The sequence below is a fragment of the Peromyscus californicus genome, unplaced genomic scaffold, assembly GCF_007827085.1.
Source record: "Peromyscus californicus insignis strain IS unplaced genomic scaffold, ASM782708v3 Scaffold_22__1_contigs__length_63687245, whole genome shotgun sequence".
Taxonomy (NCBI): Eukaryota; Metazoa; Chordata; class Mammalia; order Rodentia; family Cricetidae; genus Peromyscus; species Peromyscus californicus.
Genome location: NW_026294525.1, coordinates 15,827,093 through 15,846,448, shown reverse-complemented (window position 1 = coordinate 15,846,448; position 19,356 = coordinate 15,827,093). Strand labels below are relative to the sequence as shown.

Here is a 19,356-nt window from a genome sequence, read left to right as displayed (position 1 = left end):
CTGAAGGAGTGAAGAGCAGATGTTCATGAGAAGGAAGGAAACCTATCTATGCATGAGCAGGTCAGAAGACACAGTAGAGTCTGAACATTAGATGGGGGTGGAAAACAGATACGGTAGAGATCAGCTGATGAAAAATCATACCAGGAGTGAGTGTGTATGAACATCCGACAACAAAGAGTTAAATGTGTAAATGGGAGTGGCAGGAAGTCAGATGCAGTCTGTAGTGGTAAGGGTGGTTGTGTTTGATAGATTCCTAATAAAAACTACATTTAACCCCTAGAATAAACCAGTAGCAAACATCCCTGTTGTTTAAAGATACATGTGAAACAATAAAGCCTTTGACATGGGATGCAGGGTTTCCATGCTTGGCTGGCCAGCAGATCCCGGTGTACACATGACTTCATAATTTATTCCCTGACTGACCCTGGAAGAGTAATGGAAATTTTCTACGCTTCCAAAGAAAGGGAATCAATAATGGCTTAGGGCATGGTACAGACTAAATGAGACAATGTATATGAAGTAGAGAGTTGTTGCTACCTAGCAGTACATCTGAGAATAATGATGCTGATGATAATGAATAGCCATGAAGGGAACCTAAAATTCTAATTATCTTCAATATACTCTTATTTTACCAATGTCTAATTTTTCCAAAATTAAAAAAAAAATCCCTTTGGGATTTATTTAATTTTTCCTAAGTACCATGATTCAAATAGTACCACTGCCTATGATTGAGATGAATTGGCTTCTTATTTTCAAGTATTTAAAATTATTGCCAACATATCTCAAAAGTCTAATATGTCCTTGGGTGTCCAAGTTTTCTCCTTTGAGGATATAGCCTTTTCTAATTGCATCTGCCTGCTTTCTTACCTAGTTTGGTACTGGGAAAGTCAAAAGCAAGTTTTAAAAAAAATGCTATGTAAAGTCAACTAGGTAACATAGAAAGAAAAAGAAGAGATGGAGAAAAAGAAAGACAGACAGAGGAAGGATCAATCAGGCCAGGCGGTGGTGGGGCACGCCTTTAATCCCAGCACTCAGGAGGCAGAGGCCATCTTGGTCTACAAATGTCTACAAATCGAGTTCCAGGACAGCCAGGGCTACATGAAGAAACCCTGACTCAAAAACAAAACAAACAAGAAAAGGATGAATCACAAGAAAGCAGTTACTTAGCCTCCCTGCTTACCTATGTCAAATGGCAAAATACAAGAAAATTGTTTTGAGGCTCGTAATTGGTTTTGATTTGGACTTGGGGAACCAGGCACCACCTTATTCTATAAAATGGGATGCGTGTGCTGATGAGCCAAGCTGATGAGGTTTTATAGACAAAAAAGGGATTGAGCAAAGCAGAAACAGAACAAAGGCAGGTTGTTTCAAAGTTACTATCTTCATGGGTTTAAAATAAAAGGAGGCTAGTTTGTATCGTGCATGCTAGGGATCTCTTGGTTTTTTGGAAGCGGGTGCCCAGCAGAAATGACTCCACTCTGGTCTGGTCTATAGGTGACTAGGATTGGAAACATGTCCCAAACAGCAGCCTCCTACACATTTATTCTTACCCCGATCTGGTCAGTGCCCACAGGGAGCTGGGGCCTGTGCCTTTCTCTAGAGGATTCAAGTAGTCACTCTGGTAGCCATGTTGAAGGTTTTTAATGTCATATTAAACTCTACCCAAATGCATATAGACTGCCTCAGAAATGCTTTCCTGTTTTGTTTTGTTCACTTATTGGTAGCTAGAAATACTGATATGATTAAAGGAATAGAAAGTTGTGGGTTAAGGAGGAAAAGGTAGTTGGCTCCTCAACAGCATTTCTTCAAGGCACCATGTGTCCACCCTTACTTTAACAAAAGCTTCTACGTGAGAATGTGGTCAATGTCCTTCGAAAACTTTAAGCACATTTTAGGGTAGGGATGTTTACATGTTCATATTTGTGAATGTGGAAAGGAGAGTAATGTGTTTGCCCATGTGCGTAGAGACCAGAGATCAGCATCAATGTCTTCCCCTATCACTCTTCACCTCATTTTTTTGAGACAGGGTGTCTTACTGGACATAGGTTTCATGGACTCTACTAGACTGACTGGCCAGTGCTCCAGTGATGTCTACAATGGTCATGAGAGGTGTAGGAAAAGATAGCCACCCTGAGCGCTAAGAACTCCTAACATATTAGGCAGAATCAGCAGCAGCACCTTGTGTCTGTAATACAAGCTACTAGAGAAGCTGAGGTGAGAAAATCACAAGTTCCAGGCCACCCTGAGCAATTATCGAAACCATGTCTCAAAAACTGCACAAAGAAATGAACAATCGAATCCATTTTTATAAGCCTCTGCTCTGCGGACTCTGTTCTGCTTAAAAGCTTTAGGAGAAAGCCAGTCCAAACTTTCCTAGCTGTGGTACTTATCTTTCTACCCAACAGGTCTGCTTTTAATAAAATCCATGCTCCCTCCTCCTTCCCCGAGCTCTCTTTCTGGGGAGAGCTGCCAGCCTGCCCCCACCTCCCCACTCCCCATTCCAGCAGGTCTAGTGTCTTGTGTCCTCCCTGTGAAGAACCCCTAGCAACCCTGTTCAGAGGGAGGGAGGGAGACAATAGAGAGCCCTGAGCAAGCACAAGTGTCATTTGTCACAGCTTGACTAGAGGGCCATTCCTGGCATTTTTCACTGGCTTCATGTATTGAAAATGCTATAGAAAGTAAATGAGGCTGAAACCTCCGGGTTTATTACTCTTTTATCAAAACATCTCCGAGTCCTTAACAGATGTCCCCATATTGTCAATAGGACCAGCCTCCGTGTGATAGATTAGGAAACCTGAAATGAGACCTGACCTCATGTCAGCCGAGGAGCTGTCTCTAACTCTAATGTTGGGTGTGTGCTCCCCCACCCACTCTGGCCTTCTTGTCTCCTCTTTCTATCCCTCATTTTGTTTATTTTCTTTCCCCCTTTCTCTTCTGCTTCTTTTTCTCCCTCTCTTCCTTTCTTTCCTTCCTTTCTTTCCTTCCTTCCTTCCTCCCTTTCTTTCTCTTTCTTTCTTTCTTTCTTTCTTTCTTTCTTTCTTTCTTTCTTTCTTTCTTTCTTTCTTTCTTCTTCTCCTTCTCCTCCTCCTCCTCCTTCTTCTTCTCCCCTCTCCTCCCTTCAGAGATACAGAAAGATCTCTGCTGTGTTTCATGCCCATGGCACTCCCCACCCTGGTCTCAGTGGAAGTGCAGGCTTTGTGCTATAGACTTGAGACAGCATCGTCTCCATGGTGCCAGCTTTTGCTTAGAGAGCAGCTGAGACCCTCAGCTCCCATTCCTTTGACGGTGTCTTTCTCCTAACTAAGCACTGGATAAAGAAAGAGATGGACAGAGATGGGCCGGCATATTAGACTTCTTAGACATCATCTGCTAACCACAGCGAGGATTTCCACTGTAAGATTGTTCAGTGGCTTATTTGGGGGCGGGGAGGGGGAAGGATTAAAAGTTTATGTACTTTGAAAATAGATTCTTCACTACTCTCAGAGGACTTTGTGAATTATGCTTATCCCACTCAAACGATCATATTGCAACTTACATTTTAATTGTTTTTCCCCTTTTTGTTTTTGTCTTGTGTGTGAGGGGGTGAGTACCTACAGGGACAGGGATTGCATTATCATCTTTCCTGAACGTTTTCCTCCCCCTACATCAGGACCTAATGCATAGAGAGCATGCGCCTCCAACCTTTACTGAATACATTAAAATAACGTTATTGGGTGGAATCTTACATTCCAGGCTTCCCGTTTCCTGCTCCCTCCTGTGTCAATAGCCTGTCCATGGATGCACAAGTGACAGATGGACAGGTGACAGGAGGACAGATCAGTCTCCACCCACCCACCCTCCTGCTCCCACACCCTCTTCTTCTCCAGCAAACATCTCAGCTCTTCCGCTACTCTATTAACCCTCTTCCAAATGGTCAATAGCTCCTGCTAGCATCGGAGTTAGACACTCATTCCCTCCCAACTTTCCTGAGATTGTTTCTGGGAGAAGTAAGGGGCATCATGGCCGGCTTGTGCTTCAGGACTCTTACAGTCCCGGGAATCCCCTCCCCCTCCCCTTCGCTCAGGGCCTGATCTCCGCCCGCCGGCCCGTCCGGGTGGACCCTGCATTCTGAAGTACCCGAAGTCCTGCATCTCTGATACTCCTTGCTTAGCCTCCATTTGCAGGAGCTGTCCGATGCTCCTCCTAAGACAGAGGACTCCTGAGCGGCTCTCTCCTGCTAGTGCAGGCTGCTGGTCTACTGAGACTGGAGGGTGCTGGCCCTGAGATCCCCTGAAATCACTTTCTCATAAGCAGTCACTTGTGTGGGCTCTGACCCTGAAACACAGGATAAGTGTTAGCTCCAGCTTTCTGTTGACAGTCCCTAAGACAGACCCTGAATCTTCACAGATGGGCCAGAGCTCTCTTAGCCAACTGCTCACAGGTCACTCCTGTCCTGGGGATCCCAAGAGATGTCCTTCAGTTATCGCAACCTTAGCGTGTCCAGGGCTGCTGTGTTATCTTTAACCTAGACTAATGCTACCTTTGTTCACTTCCCTTAGGGATAGAGATCGAAGGTGACCATGTGGGGATTCAGTCATAGAGACCTGTGATTCTAAGTCAGTCTTATGAGGTGTAGCCATCCCCGGTCATTCTGTGCAGAGGATGGTGGTTACAAAATAGATGCCCTATTCAGAGCTTGGACCCTGATAGGAGCAGAGTACAAGTCCTAGGCATGCAAGGCCCTACTGTCTACATGTGGTAGGTCAAAGATAGGCCTTGTCTCCGTTCAACACCGATCCTCGGAGATGTCAGTGACTATTCCACCTTGGTTTGGGACGTCCCCAGCCTGTCGGAAAAGCCTCTAACTGCCCCTCTGTGGCTTCTGTAGGCCCCCCACTTAGGACAAAGTGGAAAGGAAAGATAGAAGATAGCAGTTGCCTAGGACCCTAGCCCAGCTGCCTCCCTGCTGTGGCCCAGTACAGGAGGCAAACAAGGGTCCTGTGTACTCAGTGCCCGTCAACCCACCTGCTGCCTCAGTGGACAGTCAAGTGTCCCATGGGGAGCTGGTAGAACTGCACGTTCCTCCTCAGTGACAAAATAAGGAAAGATAGAGGGAACCCCAGACTTCCTCATCCTGAAACCAGCCATGAGTAGACCAGTCGCTCGAACCATGCCTCTCATTGGACTCACTCCCCTTCCCCACCTTTCTCACTGCTAAATGTCCCTGCCGTCAACCCCTCTCAGGTTCAGGCCATGCTCTGTGCTCCCTGGTATGGCTGCTCCAGTCTAAGCAGCCTCCCTGTGGTTGGATTTTGAGCATTGATGCTGGAGTGCTCTTCAATCTCATTGTATCCTCTGGTGGCTGCCACTGTTGCTAGGGGACTTGGGGTTCCCGCTGTTGGATTCTTAGCCTTGTTAATAAAAGAACTTAGAGGTAGACGTGGAAGGAAGCTCCAGGACAATTGTATGAGAGTTTGGGAGAAAAACAGAGCAGGCAAGCTGTAAATCTGAGCAGCTGCCAGGGAAAGGGAGACAAAGGAGAGGAAGAGAGTCATGCCACTTGAGTTAAGCCAGCGTGGTAAGCCATGGAAGTCAACAGGCAGCCGCATGGCAGAAGCCAGATGTGTGTGTCAGGCAGAGGGCAGTGGGAGCTTCAGAGGACAAGGGGGGGATCCCAGAGTAGCTGGGAAAGCATGCTTAGACTTCTGCAAGCATCCAAAAGGAAAAGAAACAGGAGAAAGGGAAAGGGGAAAGTTACACTTTCCTAAGTTAGGAGTCAGAAAGGGGCCAGACTTCTTATTGTGGCGGGATGTTGATGTCATATAGATAGATAGATAGATAGATAGATAGATAGATAGATACACACACACACACACACACACATATATATATATATATATATATATCCTCATATATATCCATATATATACCCTCATATATCTATCCAAATATATATATATATCCAAATATATATATATATATATATATATATATATATATATACACATATGTATTCTCATTAAAGGACTAATTATTCCTCCCATCTTCTTAGCATGACTTTAGGCAAACTGGCCTTTCTGAGGACTAGTTTTTGGCCAGATGACTATCAGGCTCAGCTAAATTAACTCTCTTTTTGTTTGTTTGTTTGTTTTGGAGCTGAGGATCAAACCCAGGGCCTTGTGCTTGCTAGGCAAGCACTCTACCACTGAGCTAAATCCCCAACCCCAGATTAACTCTTAAAGGAGACAATAATACATAATATCTCATCTTTGAAGTAGATGAGAACGTCTTGTCTCCTCCCAAAGCTAGAGGTATTTATTTCACTATTTTGACCAATAGGCTTGAAAAATGGCAAAGCTGGTGTTTATCTTTCTAGTGTTACCAAGGAAACAGGAAATGGGGTCCAAAGTCAGCCATGAAGCATGTATCCATCCTCTGTGGTCTCCTCAGTTACTGATCCCTGTAATGTCACCATCTGCACAGGAGGGGAGAGCATTCAGGATCTTCCCATCACTCCAATGCCCCACCTTCCAGGACTAGTGGACTCCACAAGTCTTGCTCTCTGTAATTAAACTCAACTCTGAGCATCCTTCCCACCTGTGGCCAGGCCCTGTTACTTCCCCTCAAGGACCTGGTTTTATTACCCTTAGCCTCATTTCTAACTGCCTATATATTGTAGTCTCTCTCTTCTTTTCTCTGTATTCAAATCCCTACTCATCCTCAGGGACTTGGTTACCCACCTCCTTTATGAAGCCTCTCTTCCTGCTATTGAAGTTTTTAGGATAATATCCTAGGCCCTGGAAACCCTAATAAACTAGGTTCAGCTACCTGTCCCAAGTATGCCAATTAAAGAAACAAGTTATTATGGAATAATCTTTTTGTGCGTTGTGAAGATGTGACTTGCCAAGGTGCCTTCTGATTGGTTTAACAAAAGAGCTGACTGGCCAATAGCTGGGCAGGAAGTGGTTAGCTGGGAGAGTCAAACAGAAAGGAAGCTGGGAAGAAGAAGGTCACAGGGTCACCAGCCAGAGGCAGAGGAGGCAGAAGATGAATATGCTGTGTGAAAAAGGGTACTGACATGTGGTAGAATATAGATAAGAAATATGGGTTAACTTAAGATGTAAGAACTAGTTAGCAACAAGCCTAAGCTATTGGCTGAGCATTTAAAATTGATAATAAGTCTCTGTGTGGTTATTTGGAGAGCTGGCTGACAGGACATAGCTGCCTGGTGGGACAGAGAAACTCTGCCTACAACAAGTCATGGTGAAAAGCTGAGAAACTAGGCTTATTCAAAGTGTAGACAGTGGGAAGAAGAAGAAATAAAGGGGTCCAATAACTCTAGTCCACCAGGGAGCATGGAGGGCAACAGGTATGTATAACTAAGTAATCCTGCTCAAGGTATGTCTCTGCCCATCATTGATTCAGCTTTCAGGTGATTGCCTCCTGGGAGGCAAGTTCCTCCTCTGGCTGGCACCAAGGCTTCAGCCTTTCTCTTCTCCCTAGTGTGGAAGTACACCTAAATTTGATTCTTTGGAGTCCATTCTTTTTCAGTAGTCTGGTAGCAGTAGTGACTCTTTAAAAGGTCTTCTCTCCTGCCAAGGGTTATTATCCCTTCCTGGAACTGACCACTTCTTCATGTGATTCCCTTCTGTACTAAGTATGGGCATCCTTCTCTACTGGACACTTATCAGCCATTTAGCTAGAACTGTACAGGACCTGTCTGTTGACACATTTTCAGCTTGCCAGGGAGGGAGCTCCTTGAAGGGAAGGATCTGTATGATTCAATTTGTAAACTCCTAGCTTGTAAAACAGAACTTGGCACCCACTCTTAATGCCCCCAGAAAGAGCAGCCGGAAGGACTGGCTGAGTGGAGTTGAATGTGCTTTAACGCTGTAAATCAGTATGCAAATATAAGTCACTCTGGTTTCACTGGCATCCCGACACAGTACCAGGTGGTGGCCAGTGATGGCTTCTGGGAGATGGAGAAGATGCTTTCTCCCAAATAAAGAACAGCATCACCACCATCAAGAAAAAGGAAAGCTGTAAGAGCTCTATCTAACGAATAGGGTGCAAAGTGCTAACAGGAGGAGCTGGACCAAAAAGTGCCACAGAAATCCACTGTGTAGGAGTTGATGTATAAACAAGAGGATCAGGAAAGAAGTTTCCAGTTTCCTTTCCACAGTGGGATTATCTCCAAGCTGAAGAGAGTACAGGAGAAAATGGATCTAAAACATTGAGAGGCACTCTAGGTACCTTTCATGTAAATAACGATCTTTTCCTCATAGTGGTTGATCTCTAGTAAGTACTAAGTGGGTTGTAACATTTTAAAACATGATCTCAAGGAAAAGACAAGCTAGAGGAGCCATTGGCTAAATTTCTTCAAGCACCTTGTAGAAATTGTCCCAGCGATCTCTATAGAACTCTCCATAACATTCTTTGTGTGTCTTTGCAGCATGGTTTTTCTAGACCAGAATTTCTCCAACTGGTGTGTGTGTGTGTGTGTGTGTGTGTGTGTGTGTGTGTGTGTGTGTGTGCATGTGTGTGTGCTGCGTTATAGCTTTCGTCACCAAATATTGCATTTGTAAAATAATTAAGCAGGGAAGTATAAGATATGTCAGTTGTGGAGATGAAGGGGTGGCTCCGTGTTTAAGAGCACTGGCTGCTCTGCCGGAGATTGAGTTTCATTCCTGGTACCCATGTGTCACCTCACAACTACCTGTAGCAACAGGTCCATGGATGATCAGATGCACTCTCCTGACCTCCTAGGGCACCAGGCCTGCATGTGGTGCATAGACATGCATGCAGGCAAAGCACTTATGCACAGAAAAAAAAAGTAAACTTTTTAAAAATAATTTAAGAGTTATAGAAACAGATTTATTAATAAGCTAACAGATCGTCAGACTCATATCAAGGTGTCAACATGCTTCTTCAGGTTCTGTCCTTACGTCATTGTGGGTCAGAAACAGTTTGCAAACTGCCTCCTACCCACTCCCACACCTGGACAGGGACCAAGTTAGACTCTATTTTGATATTTTCAAATAAGGAGGTATTTTCAAATAAGAAGCCGGAGGAGAGCGGTCATGTACAAACTGTTCAATGAAGGAGATCCTAAGGACATAAACTACTTAAAAACTAGATACTTTAAAGCAGATTTTTACATCTCAAAAGGGAAACTGAGTGATAACAAGTCATCTTTTTGAGTGTCTCTGTCTGTTTCTTCCTGCCCCCAAAACAGAGTGAATTCCTTCATGGCCAAGAATCCCTTCCAGTGCCGACATCTTCTATGGGTTGGTTGAGAGCCCTATGATAGCCATAGGTCCTGACATGAAGCCAATGAAACTAATGAGCAGTGTGATAGGCTCTGGTGGAATTCACGGATGCCCTCGCTCTGTCATTTGAGCACAGAGTGAACTGTTATTAGGCCGAGCTTCCAGCCTCTCATTTTGGCTTTGATGATTACAGCTGCCAGGGCAGCACATGCTACACTAGTTTCCAGTAACTGGTTCAGGGTTAACGTCCCCTCTTTAAAAGACTTAATTATGGTCAGAGTGGGGACAAGTTGTGGCCATACAACTTTGATCTGTTATCTAGAATGACCTACAAAAATGTGGACTCCTAATGGCCTATTTTCTCGACAATGTCAGAAAAGCAAGCAGCTTCTAAAATATAGGGTCTCTGCCATGAACTCTCAGAGTTTCAAAGTACTTTCCATTAGAGATTTGTTGAAAGGGAGCCACAGGCTTTGTCTCCAACCCCAGATGAAATTCTTCAAGGATTTTTACTGCATTTTTCCTTCACAGCCTGCTATAGCCAATCATGTGAATCTGGCATCTGATCACCATCCCAGTTGTACCTTCCAGCTTGATGTGTTGGTATGGTCCAGGGTCTCTAGTTTAATTTCCTTAATTTTTTTTTTTTTTTTGGTTTTTTGAGACAGGGTTTCTCTGTGTAGCTTTGCGCCTTTCCTGGAACTCACTCTGTAGCCCAGGCTGGCCTCGAACTCACAGAGATCCGCCTGGCTCTGCCTCCCGAGTGCTGGGATTAAAGGCGTGCGCCACCACCGCCCGGCTAATTTCCTTAATTTTACATGCAAAATATTCCTTGAAAATGTCTCATTTGGGTCTGAGAAGGTAGCTTAGTGGTTAAGACCACTTGCTACTCTTCCAGGGGACCCAAGTTTAGTTCCTAGCACCCATGTTGAGCAGCTCACAACTGCCTGTAACTCCAGCTCTAGGGGGATCAGACACATCTGGCTTCCTTGGGCACCTGCCCTTGTGTGGACTACACACCACACACACACACACACACACACACACACACACACACACACACACACACATATAAAAATAAAAATAATAAAATTCTTTAAGTGTCTAATGACATGCTAAGCTATTATCAAAAAGAAGCATTGATGAAGTGGAGTATTAGACCCTTTGTATGTGCCATGTATAATTTAATAAAATACTAATTTGTTTTATTTGGCATCTCTTTGGAGAGGAGTGCATGCCATGGCTTGTGTGTGGAGTTCTGAGGACAACTGGTGGGAGTTGGTTCTGTCCTTCCGCCGTGTGGGTTCGGGGTGGGGGTGGGGGGCGTGGTAGTCAAGCCATCGTCAGATTGATAACAAGCTCCTTTACCTACTGACCCATCCCACTAGTTCTCAGTGAATGGTTTTTTTTTTTTTTTTTTTTTGATGAAGAGCAGATTGTACATGTTGTTCTAAATGTACTATTGCTTCAATTCGGTCATGCGTAGCTGCTCTTGGCTGGACATTAACTTCCCTGCACAGACATAACTTCCTTATCATTGTCCCTCTCGTGAAAGTGATAATAAGCTTAGCTTGTGTGGGGGTGGGGTGGGGGGGCGCGGAGGGGGTGCCAGCCAACTACACTGAAATCTTGTGAGCCTGCTTTCTTATGAGATGTTCGCTTCCAGGAAGGGCGGAAGGGAGAAGGAGGAGGAAGGAATGAGGGGGCAAAAAAAAAGCAATTACCAACAAAGCTTGCTTAAAAAGATAATAAAAGTCATGTATGGCAATACTTTTAGGCGGAAAGGGACCAGAATGAAAGCGTATTTGGTGTAGACAGTGACCTGTGTTACTTTAGGAAGCGAACGACAATGCCTTTGCTGTTTACAGAAGGAACAAAACAAGTTAGTGTGGCTTAGGAAAAGGCCTAAGATACCCCAGCTTCTCCTTCAGCCGGTTCTTCTGCGCACCACCTTGTGGCCTGCTGGAAAATGGGATGCAGTGGGCAGCTGTGCTCTGTGGTTCCTGTTATTTTGCACACGTCCCCCCCAATGCTATAGCACACCTGCCCCCCAATGCTTGCAGATCACATCTTGGACTTAGAAGGAAATGGAGCTACAATGTACAGTTTTGGGGAGGGAACTGTATTGATTTTTTTTTATTTTATGTTATTTCAGCTGCTTCCACTTTTTTTTTTTTAATTCTCTTCTTGCTTCCTACTGAGTCCATTCTTCAGCAATGGTGGGAGAGAGGAATGCTGAGTTATGAACTCTGGAGCACACAAGGAGCAGAAAGCAGTTTCCCCCTCTTGGCAATCCAAGCAGCGTCTGGGCTGTGTTGGTTTTAACCCTCTGTGGGTCTGACTGATGTGGGATGTATTTAAGAGCTGTTTAAGTGTTAGACATATAAAGTTATTTCCATTCCCCGTGGTTCATCCATGTAATTTAACACACTTAACAAAAGTGAGAAATGTGCTTATTTTTTAAACTTTTCCCATATTGGCATGGATCTGGTTCTGTATATAAGTATCTGATACCTTTATACTTTAAAGGTTTGTCTTAAACAACTCTATCACACTCTGAATTTTTTATTTCTGATTTTTCCACTCTATGGATTTCAAATGTGTATGACCAGCACATGTGAAATCCAGAGATCTACCTGGGGTATTGTTCTTCAAGTTCTGTCTGCTTTGTCTTTTGAGACAGGGTCCTCACTGGCCTGGGGCTGGATAATTCAACTAGGCTGGCTAGCCAATGAACAAGCTCCAGTGATCCACCTGTCTCCACCTCCCCAGGACTGGGCTTACAAGTCTGTGTTATGTCGTGGGTTTTTTCATGTTGGTTTCAGGGCTTGAACTCAGATCCTCGTGCTTGCACAAAAAGCACTTTCCACCTGAGCTATACCCTGAAACTCCTGGATTCTTAATCAAATAAATCATTCAAGGGCATAGGAAATACCCTGCCCAAACTTTGACTTTATCACTAACCAGAACCAGCATCCATAGCAAGAAGCTCTGATGGATTGGGGAGATGGGGGGGGGGTACTTTAATGTAGGCCACGTTCTTTCTCCTTGGTACAACTGCATGCTCTTTAATAGGTAAGTATTATACTCGTTAATGAGAGAACATCTGTCCATACTCTGTGGTAGAGGTAATGAGCACATTAGTATCATAATTATTTGAAATAGATGCCAATGATTCATCTTGTATATTAAAAATGTCTTAGAAAAGATCAGGAGTCCTAAGGCATCCTTCTCATTGACTTCACAGGATTACCTCGCATGCATCCGGGACCAGACAAAACTTCCCCTGGGGACCGAAGATAGGGCTGCTCTTTTTGGAAACATACAGGATATCTACCACTTTAATAGGTAAGTCAATACACACAGGTTGTTCTCCTGTAAGAACATTATGAGTTGCTTATTGGGACCATGAAAATGAGCTCCCCAGAGGCAGGATCGGCGTCTCCTGTGTCTTTTTGGGTCCCTGACATTTAGTACCAGCATGGCTTGTAGGAGGCAGATTTCTACATTGCTAACAGTCCAGCTCATAGAAAACACCAAGGCTGCATCAGGGTTTCACTTGCTTGATCTTATAGACTCTGAGAACCATTTGGTGTCTTCTGAGCCCATGCTTCTCCTCCTGGGCCACCCACAGAAGCACCTGGGAAATTCTCCTTCCAAAACACAATTAAGGTATACAGTTGGTGGACCGCTTGCCGAGCATGCCTGAAGCCTTAGGTTTTGTTCTTAGCACCAAATAAAACTGTGGGTGCTGGGCTCACCTGTGGAGGCAGGAGGATCAGAAGTGGAATGTCATCCTCAGCCACATAGTGAGTTCAAGCCCTGGGCTCCACAACACCATGTCTCAAAACAAAAGAACAAGGAACAGCTGGCCTACATGGCCTCCTTTAAAGGCTCAGGAATTTAACCAGGGACAGAAGGACTGTGAGAACAAGAGGTGGTGGGTGACTCCAAAGAAAGGACATTTTCCAGACATAGAGGGCCTGATGTAGGTCTGAACTCACAGAGACTGTGACCGCATGCACTGGACCTGCACAAGCTAAAGTCAGACAAACTCCCAGCATGTAAGGGAAGTGGGCATGATGTCCCAGTCCTAACCCAGAAGCTAGTTGAAACTGGTCGTTGCTGGGAGAAGGAAAATCAGTTTTCCTCAATGGCGCGACACTGGGTATATCAGCCACATTCCTGGGTGGACCCAGTGCTCAGGAGCAGTCAACCAACACAAACCGGACTCCCCAGGGCTTGTGGTCTGTTGTTGTTGTATTTAAAAGAGAGAAAGAGTATGAAGTTGGGTGGGTAGGGAGGTGACAGGGACTCGGGAGGAGTTGGGGAAGGGGGGAAATCTGATCAAAATATACCGTATGAAATTCTCAAAAAAAAAAAAAAATAAAAGCATTATTTTTTTAAAGCAGTATCAAGACCCTACTTTCAGAAATTGACTCATTGGTCTTGGATGGGGCCACAGCATCAGAATTTTCTAAATGGTCTTCAGGTATTTAAATGTGGAGCCACCACAGAGAAACACTATCTGGATAAATCAGCCCGGCAGTAAGACCGTGAGAAACACATCAAAAACTGCAGAAGCCACACATGCTCACCAGTGATGTGGTGGTTTTATTGCAGGCCCCTATTTGGCAATCCCATGAGTCCCGGGATAGCATCACTTTCCAGAGCCCGCTAATGCCATTGTGACCCAGAAAGATGCTGGATGCTGAGAGGTCCCTGCCTTAGCTCTTCTGTGGTTTGGCTGTAAACCGATGATGACAAGTACTTGGGGAGTAGGTCCTTGGTGCCAGAGGCCAGACAGCTTTAGAGGCATCATCCCTTCAAATACGTCATCAGGGCTCACTCAGCCATGTGCCCCCCTGCATAGCAGAATCTGGCTCTTCAAGCCCTTTATGAAATACAGAGAGCTTTGGCTAACCTCGGGAGGGATTTTTCACTCCGTGGAATTTAAATGTTCGTGTGTCTCCTCGTCTAAAGAAAGAAAAAGATGAGTTCGCAAGTGAGGACTCAGCCGTGAGGCCTATTCTGCAAGAGCTGGAGAATTAGGAAGACCTTTCTCTTCTTGGGTCCATTCTGCTTTCTTTTCTGTTGGGTGTTCATTGACCCTGAAAGCCATCCTGTCTAAAATACACCTGGGTCAGAGTGAAGGGATGCCCTGCTGATGATGTCCATACAAGGCATGAGTGAGGTCACACTGTGGCAAGCCATCGTGTTCATGCCAATGGCTGTGGGGATCCCATTTGTATAGGCACTCTTCTTACAGTACCTTAATCCTCTTAGCATCTCCGCGAGGTGGAGGAGGGAGTGCAGTAAGACACACTCATTTCACGTGAGGAATCAGCCTTTGAGACCGGGAAGGAGCTCCCAGGTGTAGCACGAGCCTGGGCCGCTCAGGATACTGCTTTTGTTCATTTCTAGTATCTTCCTCTGTTTTGAAAAATACCTGTTGTTTGACTTGGCTGCTGAATTGTCTGGGTTCTGTGGGTTGGTGAGTTGTTTGTTTGTTTGTTTGAGACCGGCCCTCACTATGTAGGCCAGGCTGTCCTCAAACTCACAGTCTTCGTGTGGTGGCCTCCAGGGTGCTGGGGCTGCAGGAGTTCACTCCCATGCTCGGCTGCATAGAGTAGAATCACCTCCTTTGTTCTGTCCCCATTTGTTTGGATTTCTGTCTTCTTATATCGAGAATCTAAATTTATAATTTAAGTGGCCCTGCGGTGGTTATAGTTGGGTAAGTAAGGACATCGGTGTGACCTTTTATGTCACTGCTCATGCATCTTTAGTGATATTCCAATTGGTTTCCAAGATGCAACTGTCTGGGGAATCATGACAGAGCTCTAAGTAATAGACTCTAAAATTCCGTTGGTTAATCCCACATTTTTTCAACATAGTGTTACAATATTGTGTCCAACTAGGTAAGATTTAAGTCTCCCAAAGCAATGGTGGAGGTTATATTTGCCTGAAAAATTCAGCTGAATGGGTTTTATTTTCTAAGACATACAGCTGGAACAAATCTAAACCTGCAAATCCAAAATACTCCAAATTGGAAACCTTTTGAACACGGGCACAAGTTGAAAGTTCCACATCTGACCTCAAGTCATGTGTCACAGCCATAACATAGACCCACTGAAAACTCTACACAATTACCTTCAAGCTGTATGTATCATCTTGTAGATGAAACAACAGAATTCTGTGTTTAAACTTGGGTCCCATCTCCAAGATAAGGAAGGCACTATGTCTATGCAGATATTCCAAACTCCAAAAAACACTTTTGGTCCCGAATATGTGGGTTAAGGAACCCTTGACCTGTATTTCCAAAGCACAGAAAAGTATAGAACGGTATAATAAACCCCAGCTTCTTTGAAGCTTTTTTGTACCATATTTACTTTTTAAATTCCTTACATTTTAAAGGCATTTAAGAAAATCTCACTGAAAATCTCTTCTTGGTGCCTCTTCCTTCTCCAGTGTCCTTCTGCACCATGTGGAGCGATGCACTCATGTGCTGGTAAACCAGTCTTCTGGCACGGCCGTGCAGGAGAAATCTGGAAGCAATTGTCGGTTAGGTGACATAACTACTATGATATAACTACTCTATCCCATCCGTGTATCATCCTCTCCTATATTAAAAACCGGAGAATCAAATGTCTCAGATGTCAAGAGCCTATGGCATCACTGAAGGAAAAAAGGAAAAGATGCAGCAGGATCAGCTAGGACAAACCAGCTCTCTACCTGGATTTGGGTTTCTTTGTAACTTACAACACAGTGCTTCATTCCAAGCGGGGTGTGCCGGGTTTCCTGTTGTGTTGCAGGACCCCAGGGACTCTCACATACTACACAGACATGGTTCTACCACCCAGCCACACACTGCAGCCTCAGGGTAGGAGTTTTGCCATCATTACATATGGATCTATTTGAAATACGTTACTGGCTTTCCTGGGCTCACACATGACATAAATACGGTCAGACCTTTACAGATTTTTTTTTTTTTTCACTCAGCATCATTTTTGAGCTTTAGTTCTCCAGTTTATATAAACACCATGTGAGTCTTCCCAGAGCGGCTGTTTTGCATTGGGCCATTCGCAATGAGTTTTGGTTTGTTTGTTTGTTTGTTTGTTTGTTTTGTTTTGTTTTGGTGTTTGTTGTTTTTTGTTTTGTGGGGGGTTTTTTTGGTTTTTTGTTTGTTTGTTTGTTTTGTTTTGGTATTTGTTGTTTTTTGTTTTGTGGGGTTTTGGGGTTTTTTTGGTTTTTTGTTTGTTTGTTTGCTGGCTGCTTAGATTTCTTCCGTGATTTTTTTTTTTTCTGGCATATCCATCACCTGCTCTCGTGTTGAAACTTTTTTTTCTCTTCTCATTGCTCTATAAGAGTTGTTTATCAATTCTGTGGACCGTGTGAGTTGCAAATGTCTTTTTTTTTTAATTTTAAAAACGACATGCCTTTTAACTTTAATGTAGCTTCTCAGCAGATAAATGACACAATTCACAACACAAAGTACACTTTTGAAAGTAGGACGCGCGGGGTTGGGTTTAAAAATCATCTCCCGTTTTCGGGTGATAAGTGTATTCATTTTTTTCAAAGACTCCTAAAATGTTGCTTTTTCACATTTGTTTTTAATCTGCCTGAAGCTGATGGTGGTGGAGTGTTTGACGGTAGACCTAAGCTCTGGTTTTACATGCCGAGCCAATGGTCCCATCATCACTAATTGAAATACACAAACTCTCCACACTAAGTTGCATTTCCTGTCCTCCGTATACCAAGTTTACATGGGTGTGTGGGTCTGAGTCTGGGCTCTGAGTCCTCTTTAGTCTACTTTTCCAACTGCTGGCACCATGATGCCCATGTTGAACCCTCTTTGCTCCCCCCCAACACTGACTTAATTTCTCTTGACTCAGCCCTATCAAGTGGTTTTATTGTTATTGTTCATTAGTTTTTCAAAATTCATGCAGTACTCTGTTGATATTTCTATAAATCTAATGTTAAAAATGACATCTTTACATGACCAAGGCATGCTATCAACAGCTACATGTCTCTTTGACCTATTATTTATTTACTTACTTGTTTATTTTTGAGACAAGATTTCATGTAACCCAGGCTGGCCTAGAACTTGCTATGTAGCCAAGGATGACCTTGAACTCTTCATCCTTCTGCCTCCACCTCCCACATCCTGGGATTACAGATATATGCCTGGTCCTATCTACCTTTTAAAATGTCATTTAAGAATATTTATAACTTTTCTCCCATGTGGAAACATGTAGCTTAAAAATTAGTTCCTAGAGACCTTAAAATGCTAACATTATGTTGACTAAAATTTTTTCTATTCTTTTATTAACTGTGTGCCCTCCACAAGAATGTTTTTGATTCTTCTGTGTGTCATCATATCCAAGGAACTTTCCAGGCTTCCCTGTGATGTCTAACAATGGCTTATAGATGCTTCTAGAACTCTATGCAGTCATTCTGAAAATAAGGTGAATTATTTGGTTTCCTTTTTAGTTCTTCTTCCCTGTGTCCCCTTCTTTATCCCACTGCTTTGAATCAACTCTCTCCCGCAATGGCACCGTCCTTCACTTCATTTTGACATCATCGGAAGCACTTCCCTACTTATGAATTAAGTAAAACGAAACTTAGAGGAACGCTTCTCCACTTTGCTAGAGTTTATCAGAAATATTGTGAATATTGAACATTACTGAATGCAGAGTTTGGCTTTAATAAATTTAATATATTATTTTACTTCTATGCATATTATGTGAACTGTATTGATAGACATTCTGATTTGAATCATACACATACATCATTGCCAGAATAAACTCCACCTGCCCATGAGGCTTTCTATGTCTATTTATTGATAAAATATTTTATTCCTTCTCATAAATAATATGATTTTTTTCTTTCATTGTCTTCCTTTCAGTTTTGATAGATCATGAGATTTAAATTTTTAAATCTCTCATCACAAAATGCAACTGAGACTTCATTTTGGTCTACTTTCCTAGTGGCCATATCACTTACTGTATAACCACCACCCACCACTACCACCCCACCCCACCAGCCCTGAAATTGAAGTCTCTGGTTTGGTGTCTGGAATAAATCTCCAAGTGGTCAGAAACTGGGTTAGTTAAAAGAAACCACTGGAGCCCTAAAATCCCAAAGCTTTTAAAAACTTGTATTGACAACCAAAGGAAAACAAAAACAAAAAACACCAGTGCTCTTGGAATAGAGAAGATGTCTAAACTGTAGCTTGAATCTCTCTTTAAGGATGAAGCATGAGGAAATGCAGACAGTTCCTCCACATTGAATTTTTATGTCTAAATTGTTTATTAGCGGATTAAAATCATCAAAGCTCAAATTAAAAATTTCCGTTTTGCTTTGGATCTTTGTCTTCAATATACCTGTGCTGAGCCTTTACTGTGTGCAAAAGGCCTGACTGGGTCTTCGGACTCAGGCATGACTGACACCATTGTATAGAGGGCAGTAAGTCATGTATATACTTAAGGAATGAACGGGATGCTTTGAAGGAGCTGAGGACCATGCAACTAATTTCGTTCAAGAGTCTAGTGAAATCTTCACAAAGTAAGCTAAATATACTAAGTCAAAAAAATGTCTTGGGGCTATACTTTTTTTAATGTAACATAATGATTCATTGGAACATATAACAAGGCAGAGAGAGGTGGGACAATTTTCGTTTTAGTACATTTTCAACCTACCACAATGACTCCCAGCTTTATACAAAGAATGGTAGGAATCTTTTTATGGACAGTCTTCTTTAATGTTTCTAGTAGTAAGTTCCAGGACAGCCAGGACTACATAGAGAAACCCTGTCTCAAAAATAAATAAATAAATAAATAAATAAATAAATAAATAAATAAATAAATAAATAAATAAAAAGTCGAATGTATCAGTGAGCCTAATGTGACATTTTCCATTCCAGGACAGCCAGGACTACATAGAGAAACGCTGTCTCAAAAATAAATAAATAAATAAATAAATAAATAAATAAATAAGAAGTCGAATGTATCAGTGAGCCTAATGTGACATTTTCCATTCCAGGACAGCCAGGACTACATAGAGAAACGCTGTCTCAAAAATAAATAAATAAATAAATAAATAAATAAAT

At 43.1% G+C, this 19,356-nt stretch overlaps 1 protein-coding gene across 9 annotated transcripts in view; it reads left to right on the top strand.

Annotated features, from left to right (window-relative positions):
- The window catches only part of Plekhg1 (pleckstrin homology and RhoGEF domain containing G1), a 209,754-nt gene that overhangs the window by 142,286 nt on the left and 48,112 nt on the right, over window positions 1-19,356 (top strand). For all 9 annotated transcript variants that reach the window (XM_052750975.1, XM_052750968.1, XM_052750969.1 and 6 more), the window contains one exon: window positions 12,496-12,596. In XM_052750975.1, the coding sequence (XP_052606935.1) occupies window positions 12,496-12,596 (101 nt within the window). The remainder of the gene's footprint in view (window positions 1-12,495; window positions 12,597-19,356) is intronic.